General features: G+C 34.8%; 2 protein-coding genes across 2 annotated transcripts; both read left to right on the top strand.

Moving 5' to 3' along the window:
• Nucleotides 1-6,409: 6,409 nt before the first annotated feature.
• On the top strand, nucleotides 6,410-12,738 carry LOC138347319 (uncharacterized). Its single transcript, XM_069295381.1, has 2 exons — nucleotides 6,410-8,642; nucleotides 9,116-12,738. Exons 1-2 carry the CDS (start codon nucleotides 6,410-6,412, stop codon nucleotides 12,736-12,738), a joined length of 5,856 nt encoding a protein of 1,951 aa, XP_069151482.1.
• A 565-nt stretch (nucleotides 12,739-13,303) lies between these two features.
• On the top strand, nucleotides 13,304-14,302 carry LOC104645446 (uncharacterized). Its single transcript, XM_010317132.4, has one exon. The coding sequence runs from the start codon at nucleotides 13,534-13,536 to the stop codon at nucleotides 13,852-13,854; it is 321 nt and encodes a 106-aa protein (XP_010315434.1). The 5' UTR covers nucleotides 13,304-13,533; the 3' UTR covers nucleotides 13,855-14,302.
• Nucleotides 14,303-24,673: the final 10,371 nt, after the last annotated feature.

Here is a 24,673-nt window from a genome sequence, read left to right as displayed (position 1 = left end):
GAATATTGCTAAAGAATCATGTGAGTATTATCAAAATATTTTCACTGGCAAACAAGGAAAAATAGATGAGGATTTGTTACAATATATTCCCAAGTTGATTAATCAAGCTCAAAATACAGAACTGGAAAGGATGCCTACCATGGAAGAATTGAGAAAAGTGGTAATGGAAATGAATCCTCAATCTGCACCAGGACCTGATGGTATAGGAGGAAAATTTTATCAAGTCTGTTTTGATATTATTAAGGAAGACCCCATGGCTGCTATACATGCTTTCTTCAATGGTCATGATATGCCTAAATACATGACTCATGCTTGCTTAATCCTTCTTCCTAAGGTGGATCACCCTAATAAGTTAAAGGATTTTAGACCTATTAGTTTAAGTAATTTTACTAATAAGATTATCTCTAAGATCATGAGTACTAGATTGGCACCTATATTGCCTAACATTGTTTCTGATAATCAAGCTGGTTTTGTTAAAGGAAGGAGTATATCAGAAAACATCATGTTAGCTCAGGAAATTATTCATGGTATCAAATTACCTAAAGAAGGAAAAAATGTGGTTATCAAATTGGACATGGTTAAGGCTTATGACAGGGTATCTTGGACATATACTTGTTTAGTTCTAAGAAAAATGGGATTTGGAGAGTTGTTTATTGATAGAGTATGGAGAATTATGAGTAATAATTGGTACTCAGTGGTGATTAATGGCAAAAGACATGGTTTCTTTCATTCTACAAGAGGTCTCAAGCAAGGGGATCCTTTGTCTCCAGCCTTATTTATATTAGGAGCTGAAGTTTTATCAAGACAGCTTAATTCTTTGTTTCATCACCCAGAGTATAGAGGTTTTTATATGAATAAGAGAGGGCGTCTTATTAATCACTTAAGCTTTGCTAATGACATTATTATATTTTCTTCTACTGAGAGACATTCATTACAGCTTATGATGAATATTATTGATAAGTATGAATTGGCTTCTGATCAAAAAGTGAATAAAGAAAAAAGCTTTTTCATGGTTACTGAGAAGACTAATCCTGGTATCATTGATGATATTATGACTGAAACTGGTTTTAATATTAAGAACAGTCCTATTATTTACCTTGGATGTCCTTTATATATTGAAGGTCAAAGAGTTATATATTATTCTGATATGGTGGAGAAGATTATTAAAAAAATCTCAGGGTGGCAAGCCAAGATTTTGAATTTTGGTGGTAAAGCCATTCTTGTTAAACATGTTCTACAGTCTATTCCTATTCATATTTTAGCTACTGTATCTCCTCCAAAAACTATTCTCAAACATATTAAAAGAGTCATTGCTGATTTTTTCTGGGGAAGAGACAAAGATGGTAAAAAGTACCATTGGGCATCATGGAATACTTTATCCTACCCAACTAGTGAAGGTGGTATTGGATTAAGGCTGATTGATGATGTTTGTAAAGCATTCCAATACAAACAATGGTGGGAGTTTAGAACTAAAACATCTTTATGGAGTAAGTTTTTGAAAGCCAAATACTGTCAAAGAGCTAATCTAGTGGCCAAAAAGTATGATTCTGGGGATTCTATTGTTTGGAGGTACTTTACTAGAAATAGACAAGAAGTGGAACAATATATTCAATGGAATATTAACTCTGGTACATGCAGTTTCTGGTGGGATAATTAGTCAGGAATGGGGGCCATTTCCAATATATGTGACAATATTTCAAGCCTAAACAATAGTACTGTTTCTGAATTTCTGCAGAATGGTACTTGGAATAAAAGCATTATTAGAAAAAATGTTCCTCCTATACTTGTGCCTGATATTCTTCAAACCAGTTTCCATTATAATCCTGAGAATACAGATAATGCTATTTGGACACCTGAATATAATGGTAAGTTTTCTATTGCATCTGCATGGGAAGTTATTAGAAAGAAGAGGGTTAAGGATCCTATTAATACTATTATTTGGCATAAACATATTCCTTTCAAAGTATCTTTCTTTATTTGGAGAGCTTTGAGAAACAAATTGCCAACTAATGAAAATCTGCAGAAGTTAGGAAGAAATGAGGTTGAATGTTATTGTTGTCATAAGAAAGGAACAGATGATATTAATCATATACTGATTACTGGCCATTTTGCTAAATATATTTGGCATTATTATGCAGCTAAACTTGGGGCATTATATAATCAAACAGACTTGAGAAGTCTGTTATTATGCTGGATAAATCAGCCTAGACAAAATGAGGTATATAAGTTACTTAATTATATTTTGCCTAACTTTGTTTGTTGGAATTTATGGAAGAACAGGTGTGCTGTAAAATATGGAGGAAAGAAATCCAGTGTTCATAGAGTTATATATGGTATTTTTAAAGATACTATGCAGGTAGTAAAAATGGTATATCCCAACATACCATGGAAACAGAATTGGGACAGCTTGATCAATGTATTAGATCATTGTCAACAGCAACTTCAAATTACAATGGTAGGCTGGAAAAAACCATTGGAGGGCATGTACAAACTCAATACTGATGGCAGTGCTACACAAGACTCAGGAAAGATTGGAGGTGGAGGTATAGTAAGGGATCACCAAGGTAAAATAATATATGCTTTTTCATTACCTTTAGGCTTAGGCACTAACAATACTGCAAAGCTCAAATCAGCCCTCTATGGATTGGATTGGTGTGAACAACATGGCTACAAATGCATTGAGATGGAAGTAGACTCAGAACTGGTATGCAAATGGATAAACAACACAATAAGTATACCTTGGAGATGTCAAAACACTGTCCAGCAAATTCAGCAAATAAGCAGAAAATTGGTATATTTTCATTGCAAACACATATATAGAGAAGCTAATGGCACTGCAGACTTGTTAGCAAAGTGGAGTCACAATTTAGACATAATTCAACACTTCTACACTACTCAACAATTAACTGGATTGATCAGAGGAAGCTACATATTAGACAAAATGGGGATACAAAATTTCAGAAGGAAGAAAACAAAGAGAATCAAACATCCTCCATAGTGAATTATATGAATGAAAATTCTGTGGATTCAATATCACTTAAACCTATTTTTTGTAATAGATAGGTTTTTCCTTGTTTATAAGTTCTTGTAAAGGGATAGAATCCCTCATTTATGCATTCTTAGAATATTGTATTAAAAAGAGGAGTCCTCTTTTAGGTATTTTATTTTGTTGATTGCATCTTATTGTAAGGTTGAATTGACTAATCTTTTTGATAAGTCAATTCTAACCACCAAATGATAGAAGGTAAGGCCTAATGTCCCCCTTCATGTAAATTTTGTTTTTATGAATGTTAAGGCCTGGGGGTGTTACCTCCACAGATTGTACATCTTTACAGCTTATTATGAAAGTGATTGAGGATTATGAAAGGGTGTCTGATCAGATGGTAAACAAGGATAAAAGTTTCTTTATGGTCACTGATAAGACTAGCCAAGAAATAATTGAAAATATTAAAAGGGTTACAGGCTTTACCAGGAAAAACAATCCTATAAATTATCTGGGATGTCCTTTATACATAGGTGGACAAAGAATTATTTACTTCTCAGAAGTGGTGGCTAAAGTGATAAAAAGAGTTTCAGGCTGGCAATCAAAAATCTTAAATTTTGGAGGCAAAACAACCCTAGTGAACCATGTATTGCAAGCTATACCTATTCATACTCTAGCTGCTATGTCTCCTCCAAAGAATACTATAAATAATATTAAAAGAGTGATGGCTGACTTCTTTTGGGGAGTTGATAAAGATGGTAAAAAGTATCACTGGGCTTCCTGGGATACCTTATCTTATCCAAAGAATGAAGGAGGGATTGGGATAAGAATGTTAGATGATATTTGTAAAGCCTTTCAATACAAACATTGGTGGGAGTTTAGAACCAAGAAGTCATTGTGGAGTCAATTCTTAAGGGCTAAATACTGCCAAAGAGCTAATGTTGTAGCTAAGAAATACAACACTGGTGACTCTATAATATGGAAGAATTTAACAAAAAACAAAGCTGAGGTAGAAAAACATATTAGATGGAATATAAATTCTGGAGATTGTACATTCTGGTGGGATAACTGGTCAGGTGAAGGGGCCATGGCCAATCATAGTCTTATTTCAAGTTTGAATAATAAAAAAGTGTCAGAGTTTTTGACAAATGGGGTCTGGAATGAAGGGAAGGTTAGACAAAATGTACCACCTGAGTTAGTACCTAATATTCTACAAACAATTATTCATTTTCAAGAAGGGATTACAGACACAGCAGTTTGGATGCCTGAGGAACATGGAAAATTTACCATCAGATCAGCTTGGGAGATTATCAGGAAAAAAAGAATAGTTGATCCTGTTAATAAGATGATTTGGCATAAACAAATTCCTTTCAAAGTGAACTTCTTTATTTGGAGAGCTTTGAGAAATAAACTACCTACAAATGAGAGCTTACTGAAATTTGGAAGAACTGAAGAGGAATGTTGCTGTTGCTATCAGAAAGGAAGAGATAACATTAGCCATATATTGATTTCAGGCAATTTTGCTAAGCATATTTGGAAGTATCATGCATCAAGATTTGGTGTTATACACACCAACATAAGCTTAAGAAATCAACTAATACAATGGGGCAATCTGCAGGGCCATAATGAGGTATATAAATTACTAATACATATATTACCTAACTTTATTTGTTGGCATCTTTGGAAAAACAGGTGTGCTGTGAAGTATGGAGGCAAACAGTCAAGTATTCAAAGAGTGCAATATGGTATCTTTAAGGATAGTATGCAAGTTATTAAAAATGTACACCCCAATATACCATGGCAAAACAATTGGGATAGCTTGATGAATCTGATAGTTCAATGTAAACAACAATATAAAGTTACAATGTTACAATGGAAAACACCAACTGAAGGTAAGTATAAACTCAATACAGATGGAAGTGCATTACATAATTCAGGCAAAACTGGTGGTGGAGGTATTTTAAGGGATCACCAAGGTAATCTTATTTATGCATTTTCATTATCATTTGGAATTGGAACTAACAATTTTGCAGAGTTAAAGGCTGTTCAGTATGGGATGGATTGGTGTGAGCAACATGGATATAAGTATATTGTCTTGGAAATAGATTCAGAGCTGGTATACAAATGGATCAACAAGATGAGCAACATACCTTGGAGATATCAACAATTGGTGCAAGATATTCTGCAGATAGTCAATAAAATGAAACATTTCCAATGTCAACATATATATAGAGAAGCAAATACTACAGCAGACCTGTTAGCCAAATTCAGTCACTCTTTGGAAATTCCACAACACTTTTATGTTTCTCAACAGCTTAAGGGGACAATTCGAGGAAGTTATATAGTAGAGAAAATGGGAATATACAATTTTAGAAGAAGAAAAATCAAAAGAATCAAATATCCTCCTTAAAGTTGAAGGCTGTACTTGGTAAGCTACTGATTTTCAAGAGACAATTGGCAATCATTCTTATGATGTAACTACAAGTTAGTTATTGGAATAGGTTTGAACTTGTTCATTTTATATTGTAAAGGGAGAGTCTCCCTAGTTTATGCTTTCCTAGAAAATGTATTAAGAGAGGAGTCCTCTCTAGGTATTATATTTCTATAGAAGTGCACCTCATTGTATTAGGTAAAATTGAATTATCTTAGATGATAAATCAATTTCACCTACAAGATTTAGAAGGTAAGGTTTACGTCCCCCTTCATGTACTATTTTGATTTTATGAATGCTAAGGCCTGGGGGTGTTGCTAAGCCCCTGACCCAATACAAGGGTCGTTCTAATAAAAAAAAACCCCTAAACCCTAACCCCTAAACCCTAACCCCTAAACCCTAAACCCTAAACCCTAACCCCTAACTCCTAAATCCTAAACCCTAAACCCTAAACCCTAAACCCTAAACCCTAACCCCTAAACCCTAAACCCTAAACCCTAAACCCTAAACCCATCGCTTTTCCATTTCTCAAAAATTTTCTCTCTCTAAAAATTTTCTCTCTCTAAAATTTTTTCTCTGTCTAGAAATTTTCACGAAATCTGGTGTTCGTCGCTGCTATTTGGAGATTTTGATTAGCAAATCGTGTTTGTAATGACTGGCAATCCGTCCGATGCAAGATTCCGCCCGCCAGATCCAGTGGTAGAGGCGGAAAATCCTTCAGCGCAGTCACAAAGCAATGAAGCGGCGGATGGATCATCTTCTACTTCTTCACATTTGCGAGAAGAAGCGATCCAAATGGCCACGATAGAAGCGGAGATGGATGAAATCCGTCGCAATACTGAGAAGAATCGAAAAAATAGAGATATGACTGGTGAAACTTTAAGGATCGATGAACGAGTGGGATTAAAGCGAAGCGATTCTCAGGGGTGAATAATCAAGAATTAGATACTGGGGAGGTATCTCCCACGATTGATTCACATATTCAACAAGGTAATATGACAAGGGATCGACTGGACTCGCGAAAGGAAGGTCTAGTAGAATTGAGACATGAAGGTACTCTGGGGAAAGCACAGATGAATATTCAAGCACAAAATACTGGAGATGTTCAACAACAGGGGAATCGCGATGTTCATATTCTGGATTCTTCATCGACTCAATCGCAACATCGAATTCTCGAGTTGAACAAGGAACAACAAATTCCTTCTCACCAGCATCAATCCTTCAATACTACAAGAAATCCAGGTTCGAGAACTACAAACCATCCAATAACTGATAATTCATCTGAATTTCCTAGTCAACAAAGGCAAAATCAAGGTAATCTACCTCTTAATCCCAATTATGATGTGCAAGATACTGGTAGAAGGAATATGGATATGGTTAGAAATCAATCTTACCAAACAGAATTTCCTAAAATTTCCAGTAATTTTGATAGACCTAACAATCGTAATAGGATTGACAAAAGTGATTCTCCCTTAGACAATGCTGATAAATTCCCTAGGAAAGACCAAAACCAAGAACCTGCTCCATACACAGTAGTCCAAACATATGCTGATAGACTTAGATTTAATCAATCAATAAAGGAAGTGAGTATTACTTTGAGTGAGCCTGAAATAACAACCAAGCAAGGCCTACCTGCAGTTCTTTATGTTAAGGATGAAATTGTAAAGGAATTGGCTTCAACTTGCAAGTTTACTTTGATTGGAAAGTTCATCTATACCATGCCTAAAGTGGAGCTTATTAGGAAGAATTTTATCCTCCAAACTCAACTATCAGGGGGGGTTAAAATAGCTCATTTTAATTCTAGACATGTCTATATAGATTCGGATAATGAATTGGACTATAACATGGTATGGACAAAACAGAGAATGACTATTGCTGGACAGATCATGAGAATACAGGCTTGGACTCCAAGTTTCAAGCCTGATGAAGAAACCCCTTTAGTCCCCATATGGATATCTTTACCTGAATTACCTTGGCATTGCTATAACAAGGAGTTTATTACTAGTCTTTTATCCCCAATAGGTAGAGTTTTATACTTAGACTCAGCCTCTATCAACAAAACAAGAGGTAGCCAAGCTAGAGTAAAGGTTCAAGTGGACTTAACTAGAGACAGACCTTCCCACATATGGATGGGGTACATTGGTGAGGATATTACTGATGGAAGATGGCAAAAAATTGAATATGACAATACACCTGACTATTGTTTTTATTGTAAGCATCAAGGACATAATGAATCTGCTTGTATTATAAAGAAAAGGGATGCTAAAAACAAAAGGAAAAAAGACTTGGAGAAAACTAAAGATAAGCAAGACAGTGTCTATAATAATCAAGAAAATATTCAGAGTCATAAGGGTGTACAAACTGGTAGAAGAGAGTTGGATTATATTCAACAAAGACAACAAACTCAAGACAATCAAACACAGCAAACACAAGAGGAATGGCATACACAAAAGAGAAGGAATCAAACTCATCAAGTTAGATTCAATGTAGACAGAGATTTAAATCAACAAGTGCAAGCTCAGACAGGTAATCTCCCTCTTCCTACTAGAAACACTTATATTGACTTGGAAGTGCAGGAATTCACAACTGATGGCAGAGTAGTGGAGACATATAATGGTCTAGAACATAGACATCAAATTGTTTCACCAAGTGAACAAAGAACACAAGTGAATAAACATCATGGAAAGGATCTTCAAATGTCTAGAAATAAACAAACTGGTGATCAACATGGAACAGTCACCAGCTCAGGTATGGACTCAATGCTCCCTTCCCCTACACCCTTTAATGTTTCCACTGATATAGCTGTTGTTAATGTTGGTGTAGCTGTTGGAGGTGTGGATGGAAGTGGTCAGGAGACTCTAAATTCTAATGTATCTAGGTTAGCTAAAGGCAAAGAAAAAATTGGTGAACAGGATTCCCTAAAAGACAAAGAACCCCCTGATAAAAATAAGCCTTATAATTCTTTACTAATTAGTAATAAAAATAATACTCTTAATGTTTCTAATCCTGTCAATGATCCTAATAATCTACAAGGAAATATCCTTGATGAATATAAGGAACCAGATTCTGAGGATGAGTATGATGGTGATACTCAATCCTTAGTTGAAGGTATTGAACCTGGAGAGGAAATAGGTACAGATCACCAATTTCAAAAAGTCCCTTTACTAGATAACTCTAATATGGATGAAATTAGGGATGTCACTGGTAAACAAGGCCTTTCTCCAAGAGGTAGGAAGTTACTGAAACAAAATAAGAATACTAGCACTAGTAAACCTAATACAAGAGCTAGAAGTAGAGGTTTTTGATGATTAAGGTTATATGTTGGAATGCTAGGAGCATTAATACATTTGGTGCTCTGGAAAGGCTTATTAATCTTAGGAAAATTCATAACCTTGCTATGATTGCTATTTTAGAACCTTTTACTAATCAGTCTCATCTGGAATTTTATAGACTGCAGCTTTTAATGAATCAAGGACATTGTAATCCAAACAACAAAATCTGGTTATTTTGGTCCACTGAGGTAACTTGTAACATTTTAGAGAGTGATCAACAACATGTTACTTGTGAAATTAGCTATGAAGGCTATAGTGAAAAATTTCTTATGACCTATGTTTATGCAAAATGCAAAGACTCTTTGAGGAAGCCTCTTTGGGATAGTATGCTAAGATGGTCTACTACTGTGTATCCTTGGTGTATTTTAGGAGATTTTAATGTGATTTCTTCAACTCAGGAAAAATTGGGAGGCAGAGAGTATAATATTAATAAAAGCCTAGAGTTTATTGATGTTATTGCTTCTTGTGGTCTGATGGATATGGGATATAGTGGTCAGCCATACACATGGTGTAATCATAGGAAAGATGGTTCTAGGATTTGGAAAAGATTAGATAGAGGTCTGGTTAATGATAAATGGCTTGATAAAATGCCCTCTACTAACATTACCCATTTGTCTTCTGTGGGATCTGATCATTGCCCTTTATTAATGGAAGTAATTAAGACCAATGATACTGTAATTAAATATTTCAAGTTCCTCAATTGTTGGACTGAGAATGACACCTTTTTACAAACTGTTGAAAGGTGTTGGAATAAGACTGCTGTTGGTAACCCTATGTGGATCTTACATACCAAGATGAAAAGATTAACTAACACCTTAAGAGACTGGTCAAAAAAGGAATATGGAGATATTTTTGAAAAACTAAAACAATATGAAGAAAAGGTCAAAGAGGCTGAAAGTAATTATATCATGGATAATAGTCAGGAAAACAGAGAAAAGTTGTATGCTATTAATGCTCATTATATTAAGTATTTGAAGCTGGAACATGCCATTCTTCAACAAAAAACTAATTTACATTGGTTAAAGGAAGGTGATGCTAATTCTAAATACTTCCATGTTGTTATTAGAGGTAAAAGAAAGAGAATGTTTATTCATAAAATTATGGATGAGAAGGGTGGATGGATCCAAGGAGAGGATCATATTGCTAGAGCAACCTGTGACTATTATAAAAATATTTTCAATGGAAATACTGATAAAATTAATGAGGAGAGCCTTCAATGTATTCCCAAGTTGGTTACCAAAGAACAGAATTCTGAATTGGAGAGAATGCCTAATGAGGAAGAATTGAGGAAGGTAGTGATGAATATGAATCCTCATTCTGCACCAGGTCCAGATGGCATTGGTGGCAAGTTCTACCAATGCTGTTTTGATATAATTAAAGATGATCTCCTAGCTGCAGTGCAAGCCTTCTTTAATGGCTTTGAAATGCCTAAATATATGACTCATTCCTGTTTAATCCTTTTACCTAAAGTTGATCATCCCTCTAAACTTAAGGATTTTAGGCCTATTAGTCTTAGTAATTTTACTAATAAGATTATTTCTAAGATTATTAGTACTAGACTGGCTCCTATATTACCCTTCATTATTTCAGAAAATCAATCAGGATTTGTAAAGGGAAGAAGTATTTCTGAAAATATTATGTTGGCTCAGGAAGTGATTCATAGTATTAAATTACCTAAAGAAGGGAAGAATGTGGTTATTAAACTAGATATGATTAAGGCTTATGACAGGGTTTCTTGGACTTATACCTGTTTGGTGCTAAGGAAAATGGGTTTTGGAGAAATGTTTATTGACAGAATCTGGAGAATTATGAGCAACAACTGGTACTCAGTGGTGATTAATGGTAAAAGACATGGATTCTTTCATTCTACTAGAGGTTTAAAGCAAGGAGACCCTTTATCCCCAGCACTATTTATTTTAGGTGCTGAGGTTTTTTCTAGACAGCTTAACTCTCTCTATAATAATCCTGATTATATAGGTTTTCAGATGGATAGTAAAGGGCCTCAAATTAATCATCTTTCCTTTGCTGATGATATTATTATTTTCACATCCACTGATAGGTTCTCTTTACAGATCATTATGAAAACAATTAGAGAGTATGAATTGATTTCTGACCAAAGGGTTAATAATGATAAAAGTTTCTTTATGGTTACTAATAAGACTAAACAGGATATTATTGATACTATAAAAAATGAAACTAGTTTTGGTATACAACACAGCCCTATTACTTATCTTGGTTGTCCTCTATATATTGGAGGTCAAAAGATTATATATTTCTCTAATATTGTGGAGAAGATTATAAAGAAAATAGCAGGATGGCAGGCTAAAATCTTAAATTTTGGAGGCAAAGTTATTTTAGTGAAACATGTATTGCAGTCTATTCCAATACATATTTTAGCTGCTGTATCTCCTCCTAAAACTATTCTCAAACAAATCCATAAAGTGATTTCTGATTTCTTTTGGGGTATTGATAAAGATGGAAAAAAATACCATTGGGCATCTTGGGAAACTCTAGCTTATCCAACTAGTGAAGGTGGTATTGGTGTAAGAAATCTTCATGATATATGCACGGCTTTTCAGTATAAGAATTGGTGGGAGTTTAGGACTAAATCTTCTTTGTGGAGCAAATTCCTTAAAGCTAAATACTGTAAAAGAGCCAATCCTATGTCCAAAAAATATGACTCTGGAGACTCTTTGGTTTGGAGATATTTCACTAAAAATAGACAGGTTGTGGAATCTCATATTAGATGGAATATTAAGTCTGGTAATTGCAGCTTTTGGTGGGATAATTGGTTAGGAAATGGTGCCCTAGCTAATCTTTGTATTAATGTTTCCAGCCTTAATAATAAAACTGTTTCAGAATTCCTTACTAATGGTATGTGGAATGAAAGACAAATTAGGCAACATGTTCCACCAGTATTGGTACCTCAGGTTATGCAGCATCTTTTAAAATATAAATTAGACATAGATGATCAGGCTATTTGGACACCTGCAGACAATGGCCAATTCTCTATTAAGTCAGCTTGGGAGATCATTAGAAAGAAGAAGTCTAAAGATATTATTAATAACAGTGTATGGCATAAACAACTACCTTTCAAGATAGCTTTCTTTATTTGGAGAGCTTTGAGAGGCAAACTTCCAACAAATGAAACAATACAGAAGTTTGGAAGGGCTGCTGTAGAGTGCTACTGCTGTTATAGAAAAGGCACTGATGATATTCAACATATATTGATCACTGGCAACTTTGCTAAATATATATGGAAATACTATGCAGCTACTGTTGGAGCAATACAAACAATTACTGATTTGAGAAGCTTGTTATTATATTGGAAGAATCTACCCTCTCTAAATCAGGTATACAAATTAGTTATTTCTGTTTTACCTAACATTATTTGTTGGCATTTGTGGAAAAATAGGTGTGCTGTGAAATATGGAGATAAGAAATCAAGTATCCATAGAGTTCATTATGGCATTTTTAAAGATGTCATGCAAACCATTAAAGTAACTCATCCAAATATTCCATGGCAACATAGTTGGTTCAGTTTGATCAAATTTGTTGAACAAAGCCAACAGCAACTAAGTGTGATAATGGTTAGTTGGAGCAAACCACAAGAAGGTATCTACAAACTTAATACTGATGGAAGTGCACTCCCAAGTTCTGGAAAGATTGGAGGAGGAGGTATATTAAGAGATCACAAAGGTAATTTACATTATGCATTTTCAATACCCTTTGGTTTAGGCACTAACAACATTGCAGAGATAGAGGCTGCGAAATATGGATTGAATTGGTGCGAACAACATGGTTATAGAAACATTATATTAGAAGTAGATTCTAAAATTCTGTGTAAATGGATAAACAATACAATAACAATTCCATGGAGATGTCAACACACAATACAACAAATACAAGACATTGGAAGAAAATTGGATCATTTTGTATGCAGGCATGTATATCGAGAAGCCAATGTTACAGCAGACATGTTGTCAAAATAGAGTCACAACCTGGACATTCTTCAACATTTTTATGTCACAAGACAACTCAAAGGAGCCATTCGAGGAAGCTATATATTGGAGAAGATGGGTATCCAAAACTTTAGAAGAAGGAAACTCAAGAGAATAAAATATCCTCCTTAGAAATACATCTTATCATAATTGTATAGGAATACAAATGTCATTAAACTTATTCATCAAATGTTTTATGATAGAATAAGTTTACTATTTTCATTATCCATGTAAGGGGAGAGTCTCCCTCATTTATGCTTTTAGAAAGGGTAGTATTATTTTCTAATTGTCCATCTTATTGTATAAGGGTGAATTGACTATCTTAGTAGATGAGTCAATTACATACCTACCAAATATTAGAAGGTAAGGTGAATGCCCCCCTTCTTGTAATACTTTGTTTTGATATATGTTAAGGCCTGGGGGTGTTGCTAAGCCCCTGACCCACCCCAAGGGTCGATTATACTAAAAAAAAAACCCTAAACCCTAAACCCTAAACCCTAACCCCTAAACCCTAACCCCTAAACCCTAAACCCTAAACCCTAAACCCTATGCCCACCCAACCCCGATCCACCCCTGATCGGCGCCCATCCCACCCATTCTGACGGGCGCTGCATAGATCAGCAGCAGGAGGAGGTCGCGCCACCTTCCCCGACCGGAGCTCCGTGCGCCTCGATCAGCAGCAGCAGCAGCAGCAAGAGGAGGTCGCAGCATCACCGCAGAGGCGGCAGCAGCAACAGCAAATTTCGGCAGATTAGTGATTTAGCTTCAGCCAGAAATTGATCTTCAATGTCAGGAGAAGTTCAGATGAGTTCAGAAAAGCAACCACGAAGAGGACTGTCATGCACCCGTTACTTCGTTGCACTCTGGTTCTGCTACTCTCCTGTCCATCAAATGCAGCAATATTATAGACTTGGTGCCCTTGATAATTGTAGTAAGAAATGGAGTGGTCTCGTTGATTGTCTGACTTTAAAAACCAAAAGGTCTTCTGAAGTGGAGGAAATTTTAGAAACACGCGAGAAAGCGAAGCCTCACCAGTGGTCAACACGAACCCCTGAAGAAGCCGCAGCTTATTGGAGCGAACTCTTTGACCATCTAGATGAAGAGTAAAACTCTTAAGACCTTTTCATCAGACATTTGCTCAATCAATACGAGAAAGATTATTATATCATTTGAAATAATCTTCTCCCCAATGATGCTTGTTTCAAACATGTCTTAGAGGCACCATGGTTATCAAAGTGGGTTTCTAAAGAGGCACCAGTTTAGGAATGTTTAGAATAGGAACATTGTGTAGGAAAATCTTCTTTTTCCTTAAGTGATTGAAGCAGCATAAACAAATTCCAACAATCTTAAACGTCAGAGTAACACCACCTTCTGATTCAGATGAAAAAAAATAAAAAATAAAAAAAAACCCTAAACCATAAACCCTAAACCCTAAACCCTAAACACTGAACCCTAAACCCTAACCCCTAAACCCTAAACCCTAAACCCTAAACCCTAAACCCTAACCCCTAAACCCTAAACCCTAAACCCTAAACCCTAAACCCTAACCCCTAAACCCTAAACCCTAACCCCTAGACCCTAAACCCTAAACCCTAACCCCTAAACCCTAACCCCTAAACCCTAAACCCTAAACCCTAACCCCTAAACCCTAACCCCCTAACCCCTAAACCCTAAACCCTAAACCCTAGAATGGCCTCCCCACATTTGGATGGGATATATAGGTGAGGATATAACTGATGGAAGATGGCAAAAATTGAATATGATAGCATTCCAGCCTAATGTTTCTATTGCAAACATCAAGGGCATAAGGAATTAGATTGTATTATTAAAAAAAGGGATGTTGATAATAAGCAAAGGAAAGAGATGGAGAAGAATAGCAACAGGCAAGATAATGTTCAAAATAATAGTAAAGACATGCAAATTTCTAAGCATCTGGAAGCAGGTAGAGGAGAGACATCCTATAATCCACAAAGAATGCAAGCAAATGAGAATCAACAACATATTATCCAGGAAGAATGGCACACACAAAGAAGAAGGAATAATACTCAGTAAGTCAGATTAATACAAACAAATCTGCACACCAAAAGCCTCAGACTCATACAGGTAATGTGGCTATCCCTATAAAAAATACCTATATTGACTTGGAAGTGCAGGAATTTACATATCATAGAGGAGGTGGGGAGGAATATATGGAACATGGCCTACAGCATAAAGAAGCTCTAAACAGGACATCATCAAGTCAAGCATATAATAAAGGAATCAATGACAAGAGGGATCAAAGAAATAGACAACAAAGGAGGGATACTCAGGATCCTAGGATTGAACAAAGTGGTTATCAACAGGAGAAAATTAGCAGATCAGGTATTGACTCAATGCTCCCACTCCCTACACCCCTTAATATTACTGATGTAAATGTTAATACTTCTGTTGTTGAGACTTCTGCTGGTGTAGTTGTTGGAGGTTTGGATGGAAGTGGTCAGGAGAAAGATAGTATTACTCAATCTAGATTATCTATAGGAAAAGGTAAAATTGGTGAGCAGGGGTACTTAAATGACAAAGTACCTCCTGATAAAATCAATTTTAATCAATTTCAACAGATGAGTAATAAGAAAAATACCTCTAATGTTTCTAATCCTGGCAATGATCCAAATATTCATCAAAGAGATAATCTTGATGAATATAAGGAACCTGACTCTGAGGATGAGTATGATGCTGATACTCAATCCCTAGGGGAAGGAAGGGAGACAGGAGAGAATGTAGGTACTTCTTACCAAATACAAAAGGGTCCTTTGTTACATAATTCTGATGCTGATGAAATTAGAGATGTAGCATGCAAGCAAGGCCTTTCTCCAAGAGGTAGGAAACTGTTGAAGCATAACCAAAATACTAATATTAGTAAACCTAACACTAGAGCTAGAAGTAGAGGTTTTTGATGATTAAGTTGCTTTGTTGGAATGCTAGAAGCATTAAGACTTTAGGGGCTATTGAAAGATTGATCAACTTAAGAAAGATTCATAACCTGTCCATAATGGCTGTTTTGGAACCTTTCTCTAACATTTCTCATCTAGAATCTTATAGAATGCAGATGCTGATGAATTGTGCTCATAGTAATCCTAATAACAAGATTTGGTTATTTTGGTCAAATGAGGTAGTTTGTAAAGTTTTTGACAGTGATCAGCAACAAACTACCTGTGAAATTACTCATGAGCAGTGTAGTGAAAAGTTTATTATCACCTTTGTTTATGCTAAGTGTAAGGATCAATTGAGGAGGCCACTATGGGAAAATATGCTTAAGTAGGCTGATACTAGTTATCCTTGGTGCACCATTGGGGATTTCAATGTGATATCCTCTACTCAGGAGAAACTAGGGGGCAAATCATATAATATTAATAAAAGTCATGAGTTTCTCAGCATTATAGAGGCTTGTGGTTTGATGGACATGGGTTACAATGGTCAGAATTATACATGGTGTAATCACAGGAAAAATGGTGATAGAGTGTGGAAAAGACTAGATAGGGGTATGGTGAATGACAAATGGTTGGACAAGATGCCTCAAAGTAGTATTACTCATCTTCCTTCTGTTGGTTCTGATCACAGTCCTTTATTGATGGAGATGAATAATAATCAAGCCAATTTAATTAAGTATTTCAAGTTTCTCAATTATTGGACTGATAATGACTCTTTCTTATCAACTGTGGACAAGTGTTGGCAAAGGAAGGTTAATGGTGAGCCTATGTGGATTTTACATACAAAGTTGAGGAGATTAACTAAAACCTTAAGAGAGTGGTCAAAAAAAGAGTATGGTGATGTATTTGAAAGGGTAAAACAGTATGAGGAAGTTGTTAAAGGTGCTGAAGAAGATATGATCAGGGATAATAGTAGTGCTAACAAAGAAAAGTTATGTGAAGCTAATGCAAATTATATTAAATATTTGAAATTAGAATATGCTATTCTCCAACAGAAATCTCAATTACATTGGTTGAAAGAGGGAGATGCAAACTCTAAATATTTTCATGTTGTGATTAGAGGTAAAAGAAACAAGATGGTTATTCATAAAATCATGAATGACAGAGGTGAATGGATTCAGGGTGAGGATAATGTTGCTAAGGAGGCCTGTGACTACTATCACAATATATTTACTGGAAAATCTGACAAAGTTAATGAGGATTTGTTACAATGTATTCCTGAGTTGATAACAGCAGAACAAAAGTTTGATTTGGAAAAAATGCCTACTATGGAGGAGTTGAAAAGTATTATTATGAGTATGAACCCCAACTCTGCACCAGGACCTGATGGGATTGGAGGCAAATTCTATCAAGTGTGTTTTGAGATTATTCAGGATGATCTATTGGCTGCAGTTACTTCTTTTTTTAATGGTAATATTATGCCTAGATATATGACTCATGCTTGCCTAGTATTGCTCCCTAAAGTTGATCATCCCAACAAGTTGAAAGATTATAGGCCTGTTAGCCTTAGTAATTTCACCCACAAAATTATTTCCAAAATTCTGAGTACTAGATTGGCTTATATTCTCCCCAAGATTGTATCAGATAACCAATCTGGTTTTGTTAAAGGAAGGAGTATCTCTGAGAATATTATGTTAGCACAAGAAATTATCCATGGAATTAAACTACCTACAGAGGGTAGGAATGCAGTCATTAAATTGGATATGGTCAAAGCATATGACAGAGTTTCATGGGCTTACACTTGTATTGTTTTAAGAAAAATGGGGTTTAGTGAACTATTCATTGATAGAGCCTGGAGAATCATGAGCAACAACTGGTATTCTATAGTGATTAATTGAAAAAGGCATGGCTTTTTTCACTCTACAAGGGGTCTTAAGCAAGGAGATCCTCTGTCTCCAGCCCTTTTTATTATTGGTGCTGAAGTGCTGTCAAGGAAGTTAAATCTTCTTTATAATAATAAGTTGTACAAAGGTTTCAACATGGAGAAAAAGAGGCCTCATATTAATCATTTGAGTTTTGCAGATGATATTATTATCTTCACTTCCACTGATAGACATTCTCTACAGCTAATTATGAATATTATTAAGGATTATGAGAAAGTGTCTGATCAAAAGGTGAACAAAGAGAAAAGTTTTTTCATGGTCACATCAAAAACTAACCATGATATTATTGAGGACATTAAGCTAGTAACAGGTTTTGGTATGAAGGAGAGTCCTATTAAGTATTTAGGATGCCCTTTATACATTGGTGGACAAAGAAATATCTATTTTTCAGAAGTTGTGGAAAAGGTGATAAATAGGATTTCTGGCTGGCAAGCAAAAATTTTAAACTTTGGAGGTAAAATAACTCTGGTGAAACATGTACTGCAACCCATTCCTATACATACTCTAGTTGTTATGTCTCCTCCAAAAACTACTCTTAACTATATTAAGAAAGCAATTGCAGACTTCTTTTGGGGGTTGGATAAGGATGGTAAGAAGTACCACTGGGCTTCTTGGAACACTTTGGCTTATCCTACTAATGAGGGGGGTATTGGGGTAAGATTGTTAGATGATGTTAGTAAAGCCTTTCAGTACAAACATTGGTGGGAATTCAGAACAAAGAAATCTTTGTGGAGTCAGTTTTTGAAGGCTAAGTACTGTCAAAGAGCCAATACAGTGGCTAAGAAGTATGACACATGTGATTCTTTGGTATGGAGATATTTAACAAGGAATAGATCAGAAGTGGAACCTCATATCAAATGGAATATCAATTCAGGAACTTCAAGCTTTTGGTGGGATAATTGGTTAGGTAATGGTGCAATAGCTAATTATAGTGACAACATCTCAAGTTTGAATAACATTGTAGTGGCTGAGTTTTTCACATATGGAAAATGGAATGAAAGGTACATTAGACAACAGGTGCAACCACTGTTGATTCCTCATATTTTGCAAACAAAAATAATTTATCAAGAAGGAGTAGAAGATACTTCTATATGGATGCCAGAGGATGATGGAAAATTCTCTATTTCTTCAGCATATGAGATTATTAGAAAGAAGAAGCATATTGATCCTATTAACAATATTATTTTGCATAAACATATTCCATTTAAGTTTGCCTTCTTTATTTGGAAAGCATTACAGGGTAAACTTCCAACCAATGAAAGTTTACAGAAATTTGGAAGACCTGCAGAAGACTGTTATTGTTGCTATAAACAAGGAAAAGATGATATTAACCACATATTGCTTACTGGAAATTTTGCCAACTTTATTTGGAAATATCATGCTACCAAACTGGGAGTAACAAAGCTTTATACAAATATCAGAAGCCAACTTATGCATTGGAGGAATCAGCCTACAATTAATGAGGTACACAAACTTCTTATGCATATTGTTCCTAACTTTATTTGTTGGAATCTTTGGAAAAACAGGTGTGGTGTGAAATATGGTGATAAGAAATCCAGTATAAAAAGAGTGCAGTATGGGATATTTAAGGATATTATACAGATCACTAGATTGGTCTTTCCTACTATTCCATGGCAGTCTAGCTTGGATTATTTGATTAACATTACTGAGCAATGTCATCAACAGTTTAGAATTATTATGGTATGCTGGCAGAAATCTAAGGAAGGCTTTTATAAATTGAACACTGATGGCAGTGCTATACAAGAGACAGGTAAAATTGGAGGGGGTGGAATCCTTAGGGATCACCAAGGTAAGACTATTTATGCATTTTCAATTCTTTTTGGTTTTGGTACTAATAATATGGCAGAGTTAAAGGCAGCATTGTATGGACTTGAGTGGTGTCACCAACATGGCTATAAAAAGCTTGAATTGGAGGTGGATTCTCAATTGATATGCAAATGGATCAACCACACTATCAGCACACCTTGGAGATGCCAACAAGAAGTTGATCAAATCTTACACATATAAAGGAAGCTGGAATACTTTAATTGCACACACATTTACAGAGAAGCCAATACTACTGCTGACTTGTTAGCAAAATGGAGTCACACTATGGATATACCTCAACAATTTTATGCCTCACATCAATTAAAGGGAGCAATTCAAGGGAGCTACATATTGGAAAGACTTCAAGACAGTATAGTTTTTTGTAAACATCAAATGTCATGTAAACATTTCGTTAACTAGTTATAGTTAGTAGATTTGTTTATCCTTGTTTATAAATTTGTAAGGGGAGAGTCTCCCTTATTCATAAATTATTAGACAATTGTATTAAGGGAGGAGTCCTCTCTAGGCTTTTGTTTCTATTAAGTGCTTCATATTGTAAAAGGTTAATTTGACTAACAGAAGAGAAGTCAATTAACCACCAAAGATAGAAGGTAAGGTCTTATGTCCCCCTTCATGTAATTTTATTTTTATAAATGTTAAGGCTTGGGGGTGATGCTAAGCCCCTGACCCACCTTAAGGGTCGTTCAACTAAAAATAAAATCCTAAATCCTAAACCCTAAACCCTGAACCCTAAACCCTAAACCCTAAACCCTAACCCTAAATCATACCACTAGACCAAGTGTGTTTTGATATTATTCAAGAAGATCTTATGGCTGTTGTATCTTCTTTTTTTAATGGTAATATTATGCCTAGATACATGACTTATGCTTGTCTAGTTATGCTTCCTAAAGTTGACCATCCTAACAAGCTTAAGGATTATAGACCAGTCAGCCTCAGTAATTTTCCTAATAAAATCATTTCCAAGATTCTGAGTACTAGATTGGCTTCTATTCTACCTAATATTGTATTAGATAATCAATCTGGTTTTGTTAAAGGAAGCAGCATATCTGAGAACATTATGTTGGCTCAAGAGGTTATTCATGGTATTAAACTACCCAAAGAAGGTAGGAATGCAGTCATGAAATTGGATATGGTTAAAGCCTATGACAGAGTTTCATGGGCATACACTTGTATAGTCTTACTCAATTTCTTTATTTGATTTGTTGTTTTTATCTTATTATAATTTAACCTATATATAGTCGCACAAAGATAAAAGTAAAATTATAAACCCTATCTCTGACATGCTACGTAGAGGTCCACGTAATTTCATGTATCTACAAACCAGGTGAAGCACACTATTTGGAGATTCATTTAGTGAAATGGCGTGGACTCGAGTAGGGGTGAAAGGGGGACCAGGATGTCCCACCCCGGCCCGCGTCCCGACCCGACCCGCGTCCCGACCGTCCCATCCCCTTACGTTTAGGGGGTTTAAGGGGTGGGGGATGAGGGGACCGTTCAGGGGCCAATTCACCCCTGCGTCCCGGTCGACCCGGCCCGATTGAACCGGCTGGTTCACGAGATCTATTCTGTCTTTTTAAAAAAAAAAATCAAAAATGTGTCCGTTTTAATCCGTTGGGGAAACGGCTAGTGGGGGGACACCCAACGGATTTTTGCCCCTTTTTGTGTTCCCAAACACCCCCTACCATCCCCCTACTTTAAATTTTTTTAAACCTTCAAGTTATAATAATTACACTTTAACCCATTTTTAATATTATAAATACACCTATCCCCTACTATTTCTTACAAAATCATCTATTCTCATTTCTCTCATCTATTTTTCTATATCATCTCAACTCTCAACTCTCAAGTGTCAATCTTAATTTCTATTCCATTTTAATTCTCATATTATTATAATCCATATTTTTCAATTTTCAATTCGAAATTTTCATATTATATCAATATATATAATTATATTATCGCATATTTGTTATCCACTATTGGTTGGAGTTTCAAATTACAAGTTACAACAAACCACAAGCTTCAACAATCGGTTTAACGTCTGTTATTAACGCAGACGTTTGGTACATTCGTTTCATAATATTTATATTTTATTTTTCGTCTTTACTTTTGTGTTATTATTATTATTATTATACTACACTTTATATATAATTAAGTATGAGTTCTAGCAAAAAAAATAGCGGTAAGGGAAAACAGAAAGCACAAGATAACGAAGAAAGTAGACTTTTTAAATTATTTAATTTTGGTAAGAAAATAGTAAAGAAAAAAAGAGTAGTAAAAGTGGTGGTACTTCATCTAAATCAACGAGTAGAGTTAGATTTAACATAATTCTACTTATGTTGATGATACTCCTTATGATATTGATTCAAATGTTCAACTCGATCATGAAAGTTTAGAACGAAGTTATGGTAATATTAATCCTAATGTTAATGAAAATTCAGGTGAAGAAGTAGAACCTGATTTGGGAGAAGAGGAGTTAGAAGAAACACCTACTAGTTCGGTGACAGAAGTTCCAAATGAGACTATCAATTTACCGGAGCAAAATTTTGGACATCCACCCCTTATACCTCCCACAAGGGAGAAGGTGAAGTATCAACGCCCTAAAACTTCTATTGTGTGACAATTTATGACTTTCGATAAAGAAAATAGTGTTGTTATTTGTAATAAGTGTAAGCAACCTTTTAAACATAAACAAGGTGGGGGTCAAGGTGGAACGGGGGAATTAAATCGATATTTGTTATCTTGTGTGCTGATTCAATATAAAGAAGTTAAAGCACTAGCCAGTAGAAAAAAGGAAATTTCAATTAATGGATTCGATATTACCGGTAATGCATCGATAGGGGCTTCTAACATGGTTCAAGGAACATTAGATCCTTTTAACCCCGCTAGTCCAATAACACAACGTAAATATAATAAGGAACTAGATCGGGAAAATTTAACTAAAATGGTTTCTGTTTGTGGTTTGCCTTATAGTTTTCCTTCAAATCCCGATTTTATTGAATATATTCAACAAACTTATAATCCGGATTACAGAGGCTTTTCAAGAAATACTGTTAAATTTGATGTTTTTGAATTTCTAGGTAAACATTGTTAATTTCTTCGTTGTATATTTAGCATGTTAGATAGTAGAGTGTCTATAACTTCGGACATGGGTCGTGGTGTTAATGGAAATGATTATTTAACTATTACTGCACGTTGAATTGATCATAATTGAAATTTGCAAAAAAGAATTATAAGTTATAAACTATGTATAGAGATAAAAACTTGTGCATATTTAGCTTCAAATATTTTAAGTGTTTTAGATTATTACATGATTATAGATAAAATAATGTTTGTCGCATTAGATAATGCATCTAATAACACAAACGCTGCTAAAATGTTAAAAGTTAGACTATGTCAAATGGACAATAAATTTTTTCATGTTAGATGTGTTGCACATATATTAAATTTAGTTGTACAAGATGGTATTTTCATTATTTGATTGTGGCAGCGTAAAAGTTGAATATGCCGTTACCTGGATTTTTCATACAAACAATGCTGCTACAATTAGGGAATTTAATGAGCGTTGTTTATTATGTGAATTGTAACCTTGAAAAATTCCAAAATATATTAAAACAAGGTGGAATTCTCTTTACGAAATGTTTTCGGTTGCTTACAAATATATAAGACTCATATTTAATGCTCATAATGCTGACCCATTAGATAGAATTTGTGATGAAGATTGGATAGAAACTGAAGAACTATTACAATTTTTAAGACTTTTTTATGATGCTACTACCATGTTTTCTGGAATTTATTATCCTACTATTTCATCCTTATTAATAAATATTTGTGCTCTTAGAATTCAATTTTGTAAATATAAAAAAAATAGATAAATTTAGAGTTGCAATTGAAGGTATGGTTGAAAAATTTTAAAAATATTTTTTTCCTATTCCTCAAGTTTTTTTTAACGGCTACTTTACTTCATCCTGCTTATAAATTACAAGATGTGCAAGGCCTTGTTGACACTTTTTATGAAACTTTAAAAATTTTATCGGAAGAAATTTCAAATTGTCAAACGTGTAAGTCTAGCATAAAAGTAGAAGCAAAACTGTTGTATGAAAAATATAGAATTACGGAAAATTTTCAAGGAGAAGTTGGTCAAACTTTTAATGTTGAGATTGATTTGTCACTTCCAATTTCAACTTATATGCGAGGTATTCTTGGTCTTAGTTCTATTAACCGTGATGATTTTGAAGAATATCTTAATCAATCTTTAGAAATATTGAAAATCAAAGATGGCAATGAAGATTTATTAGGATGGTGGAGTAGGCGAAGCGATAAATTTCCAACTTTGAGCAAAATGGTTTGAGATGTTCTAGCTATTCAAGCTTCATCAGTTGCATCTGAGGCTGCTTTCAGTGCGGCAAGGTTTCAAATTGGTGATCATAGACATTCATTGGCGGAAGACAGTTTGGAAACAACAGTTTTATTTAGAGACTGGTGCAATGCCGAAAGGAGGAATAACAATTTGCCAAAGTTAAGTAAAAAACAAGCAAGTTGGATCAAAACACAAATTGAATGCAGTAATGATGAATTAGAGGCACAAGAATTTCTAGCAAGTTTGTCAACATCGGAGGATATCACCATCGACATGACGCGACAGTTAGAATTAAATTTTAAAGGAGAAAACAGATATTTTTAGATTACATTCGAGAACTAATTGAAACAGAACCTTTCCTAGAAGGTGGTTGCGTAAAGTTAGTTACTCATCTAATATCTGTAACAAATATTAGTTTTACGTATGAAAACTTATTGAAACAGAATCCATCCTAGAAGGTGGCTGCGTAGATTAGTTACTCCACTAATATTTGTCAATTGTGACTTCTAAGTTCTATTGAATAAATTTAAAGGTTTTAACTTTTGTTCAAGTTTTTTTATACAATTATTGTTTTGCATTTTAATATATACAATTAAATATATACTAAAGTACTAAACTAACTTTAAATTACTTAATTTAAAGTTTACAATTTACATTACTTTAAAATATTTAAATTACAAATTTAAACTTTTCAAATTAAAGTTGAAACTTGAAATTTGAAACATGAATCTTGATATTTGAAAATCAAAAATTAAGTTTAAAATTTATTAGCTAAAGACGTATAATTTCAATACAAATATACAAGTATTTAAAAGAAAAATCCCCCGTCCCGTCCCCCCAAATCTCATCTCATCCCGTAGATATAGTGGGAC

The sequence above is a fragment of the Solanum lycopersicum genome, chromosome 1 (genome assembly GCF_036512215.1).
Source record: "Solanum lycopersicum chromosome 1, SLM_r2.1".
In the NCBI taxonomy this organism is placed as follows: Eukaryota; Viridiplantae; Streptophyta; class Magnoliopsida; order Solanales; family Solanaceae; genus Solanum; species Solanum lycopersicum.
This window is presented reverse-complemented; position numbering and strand designations above follow the sequence as displayed.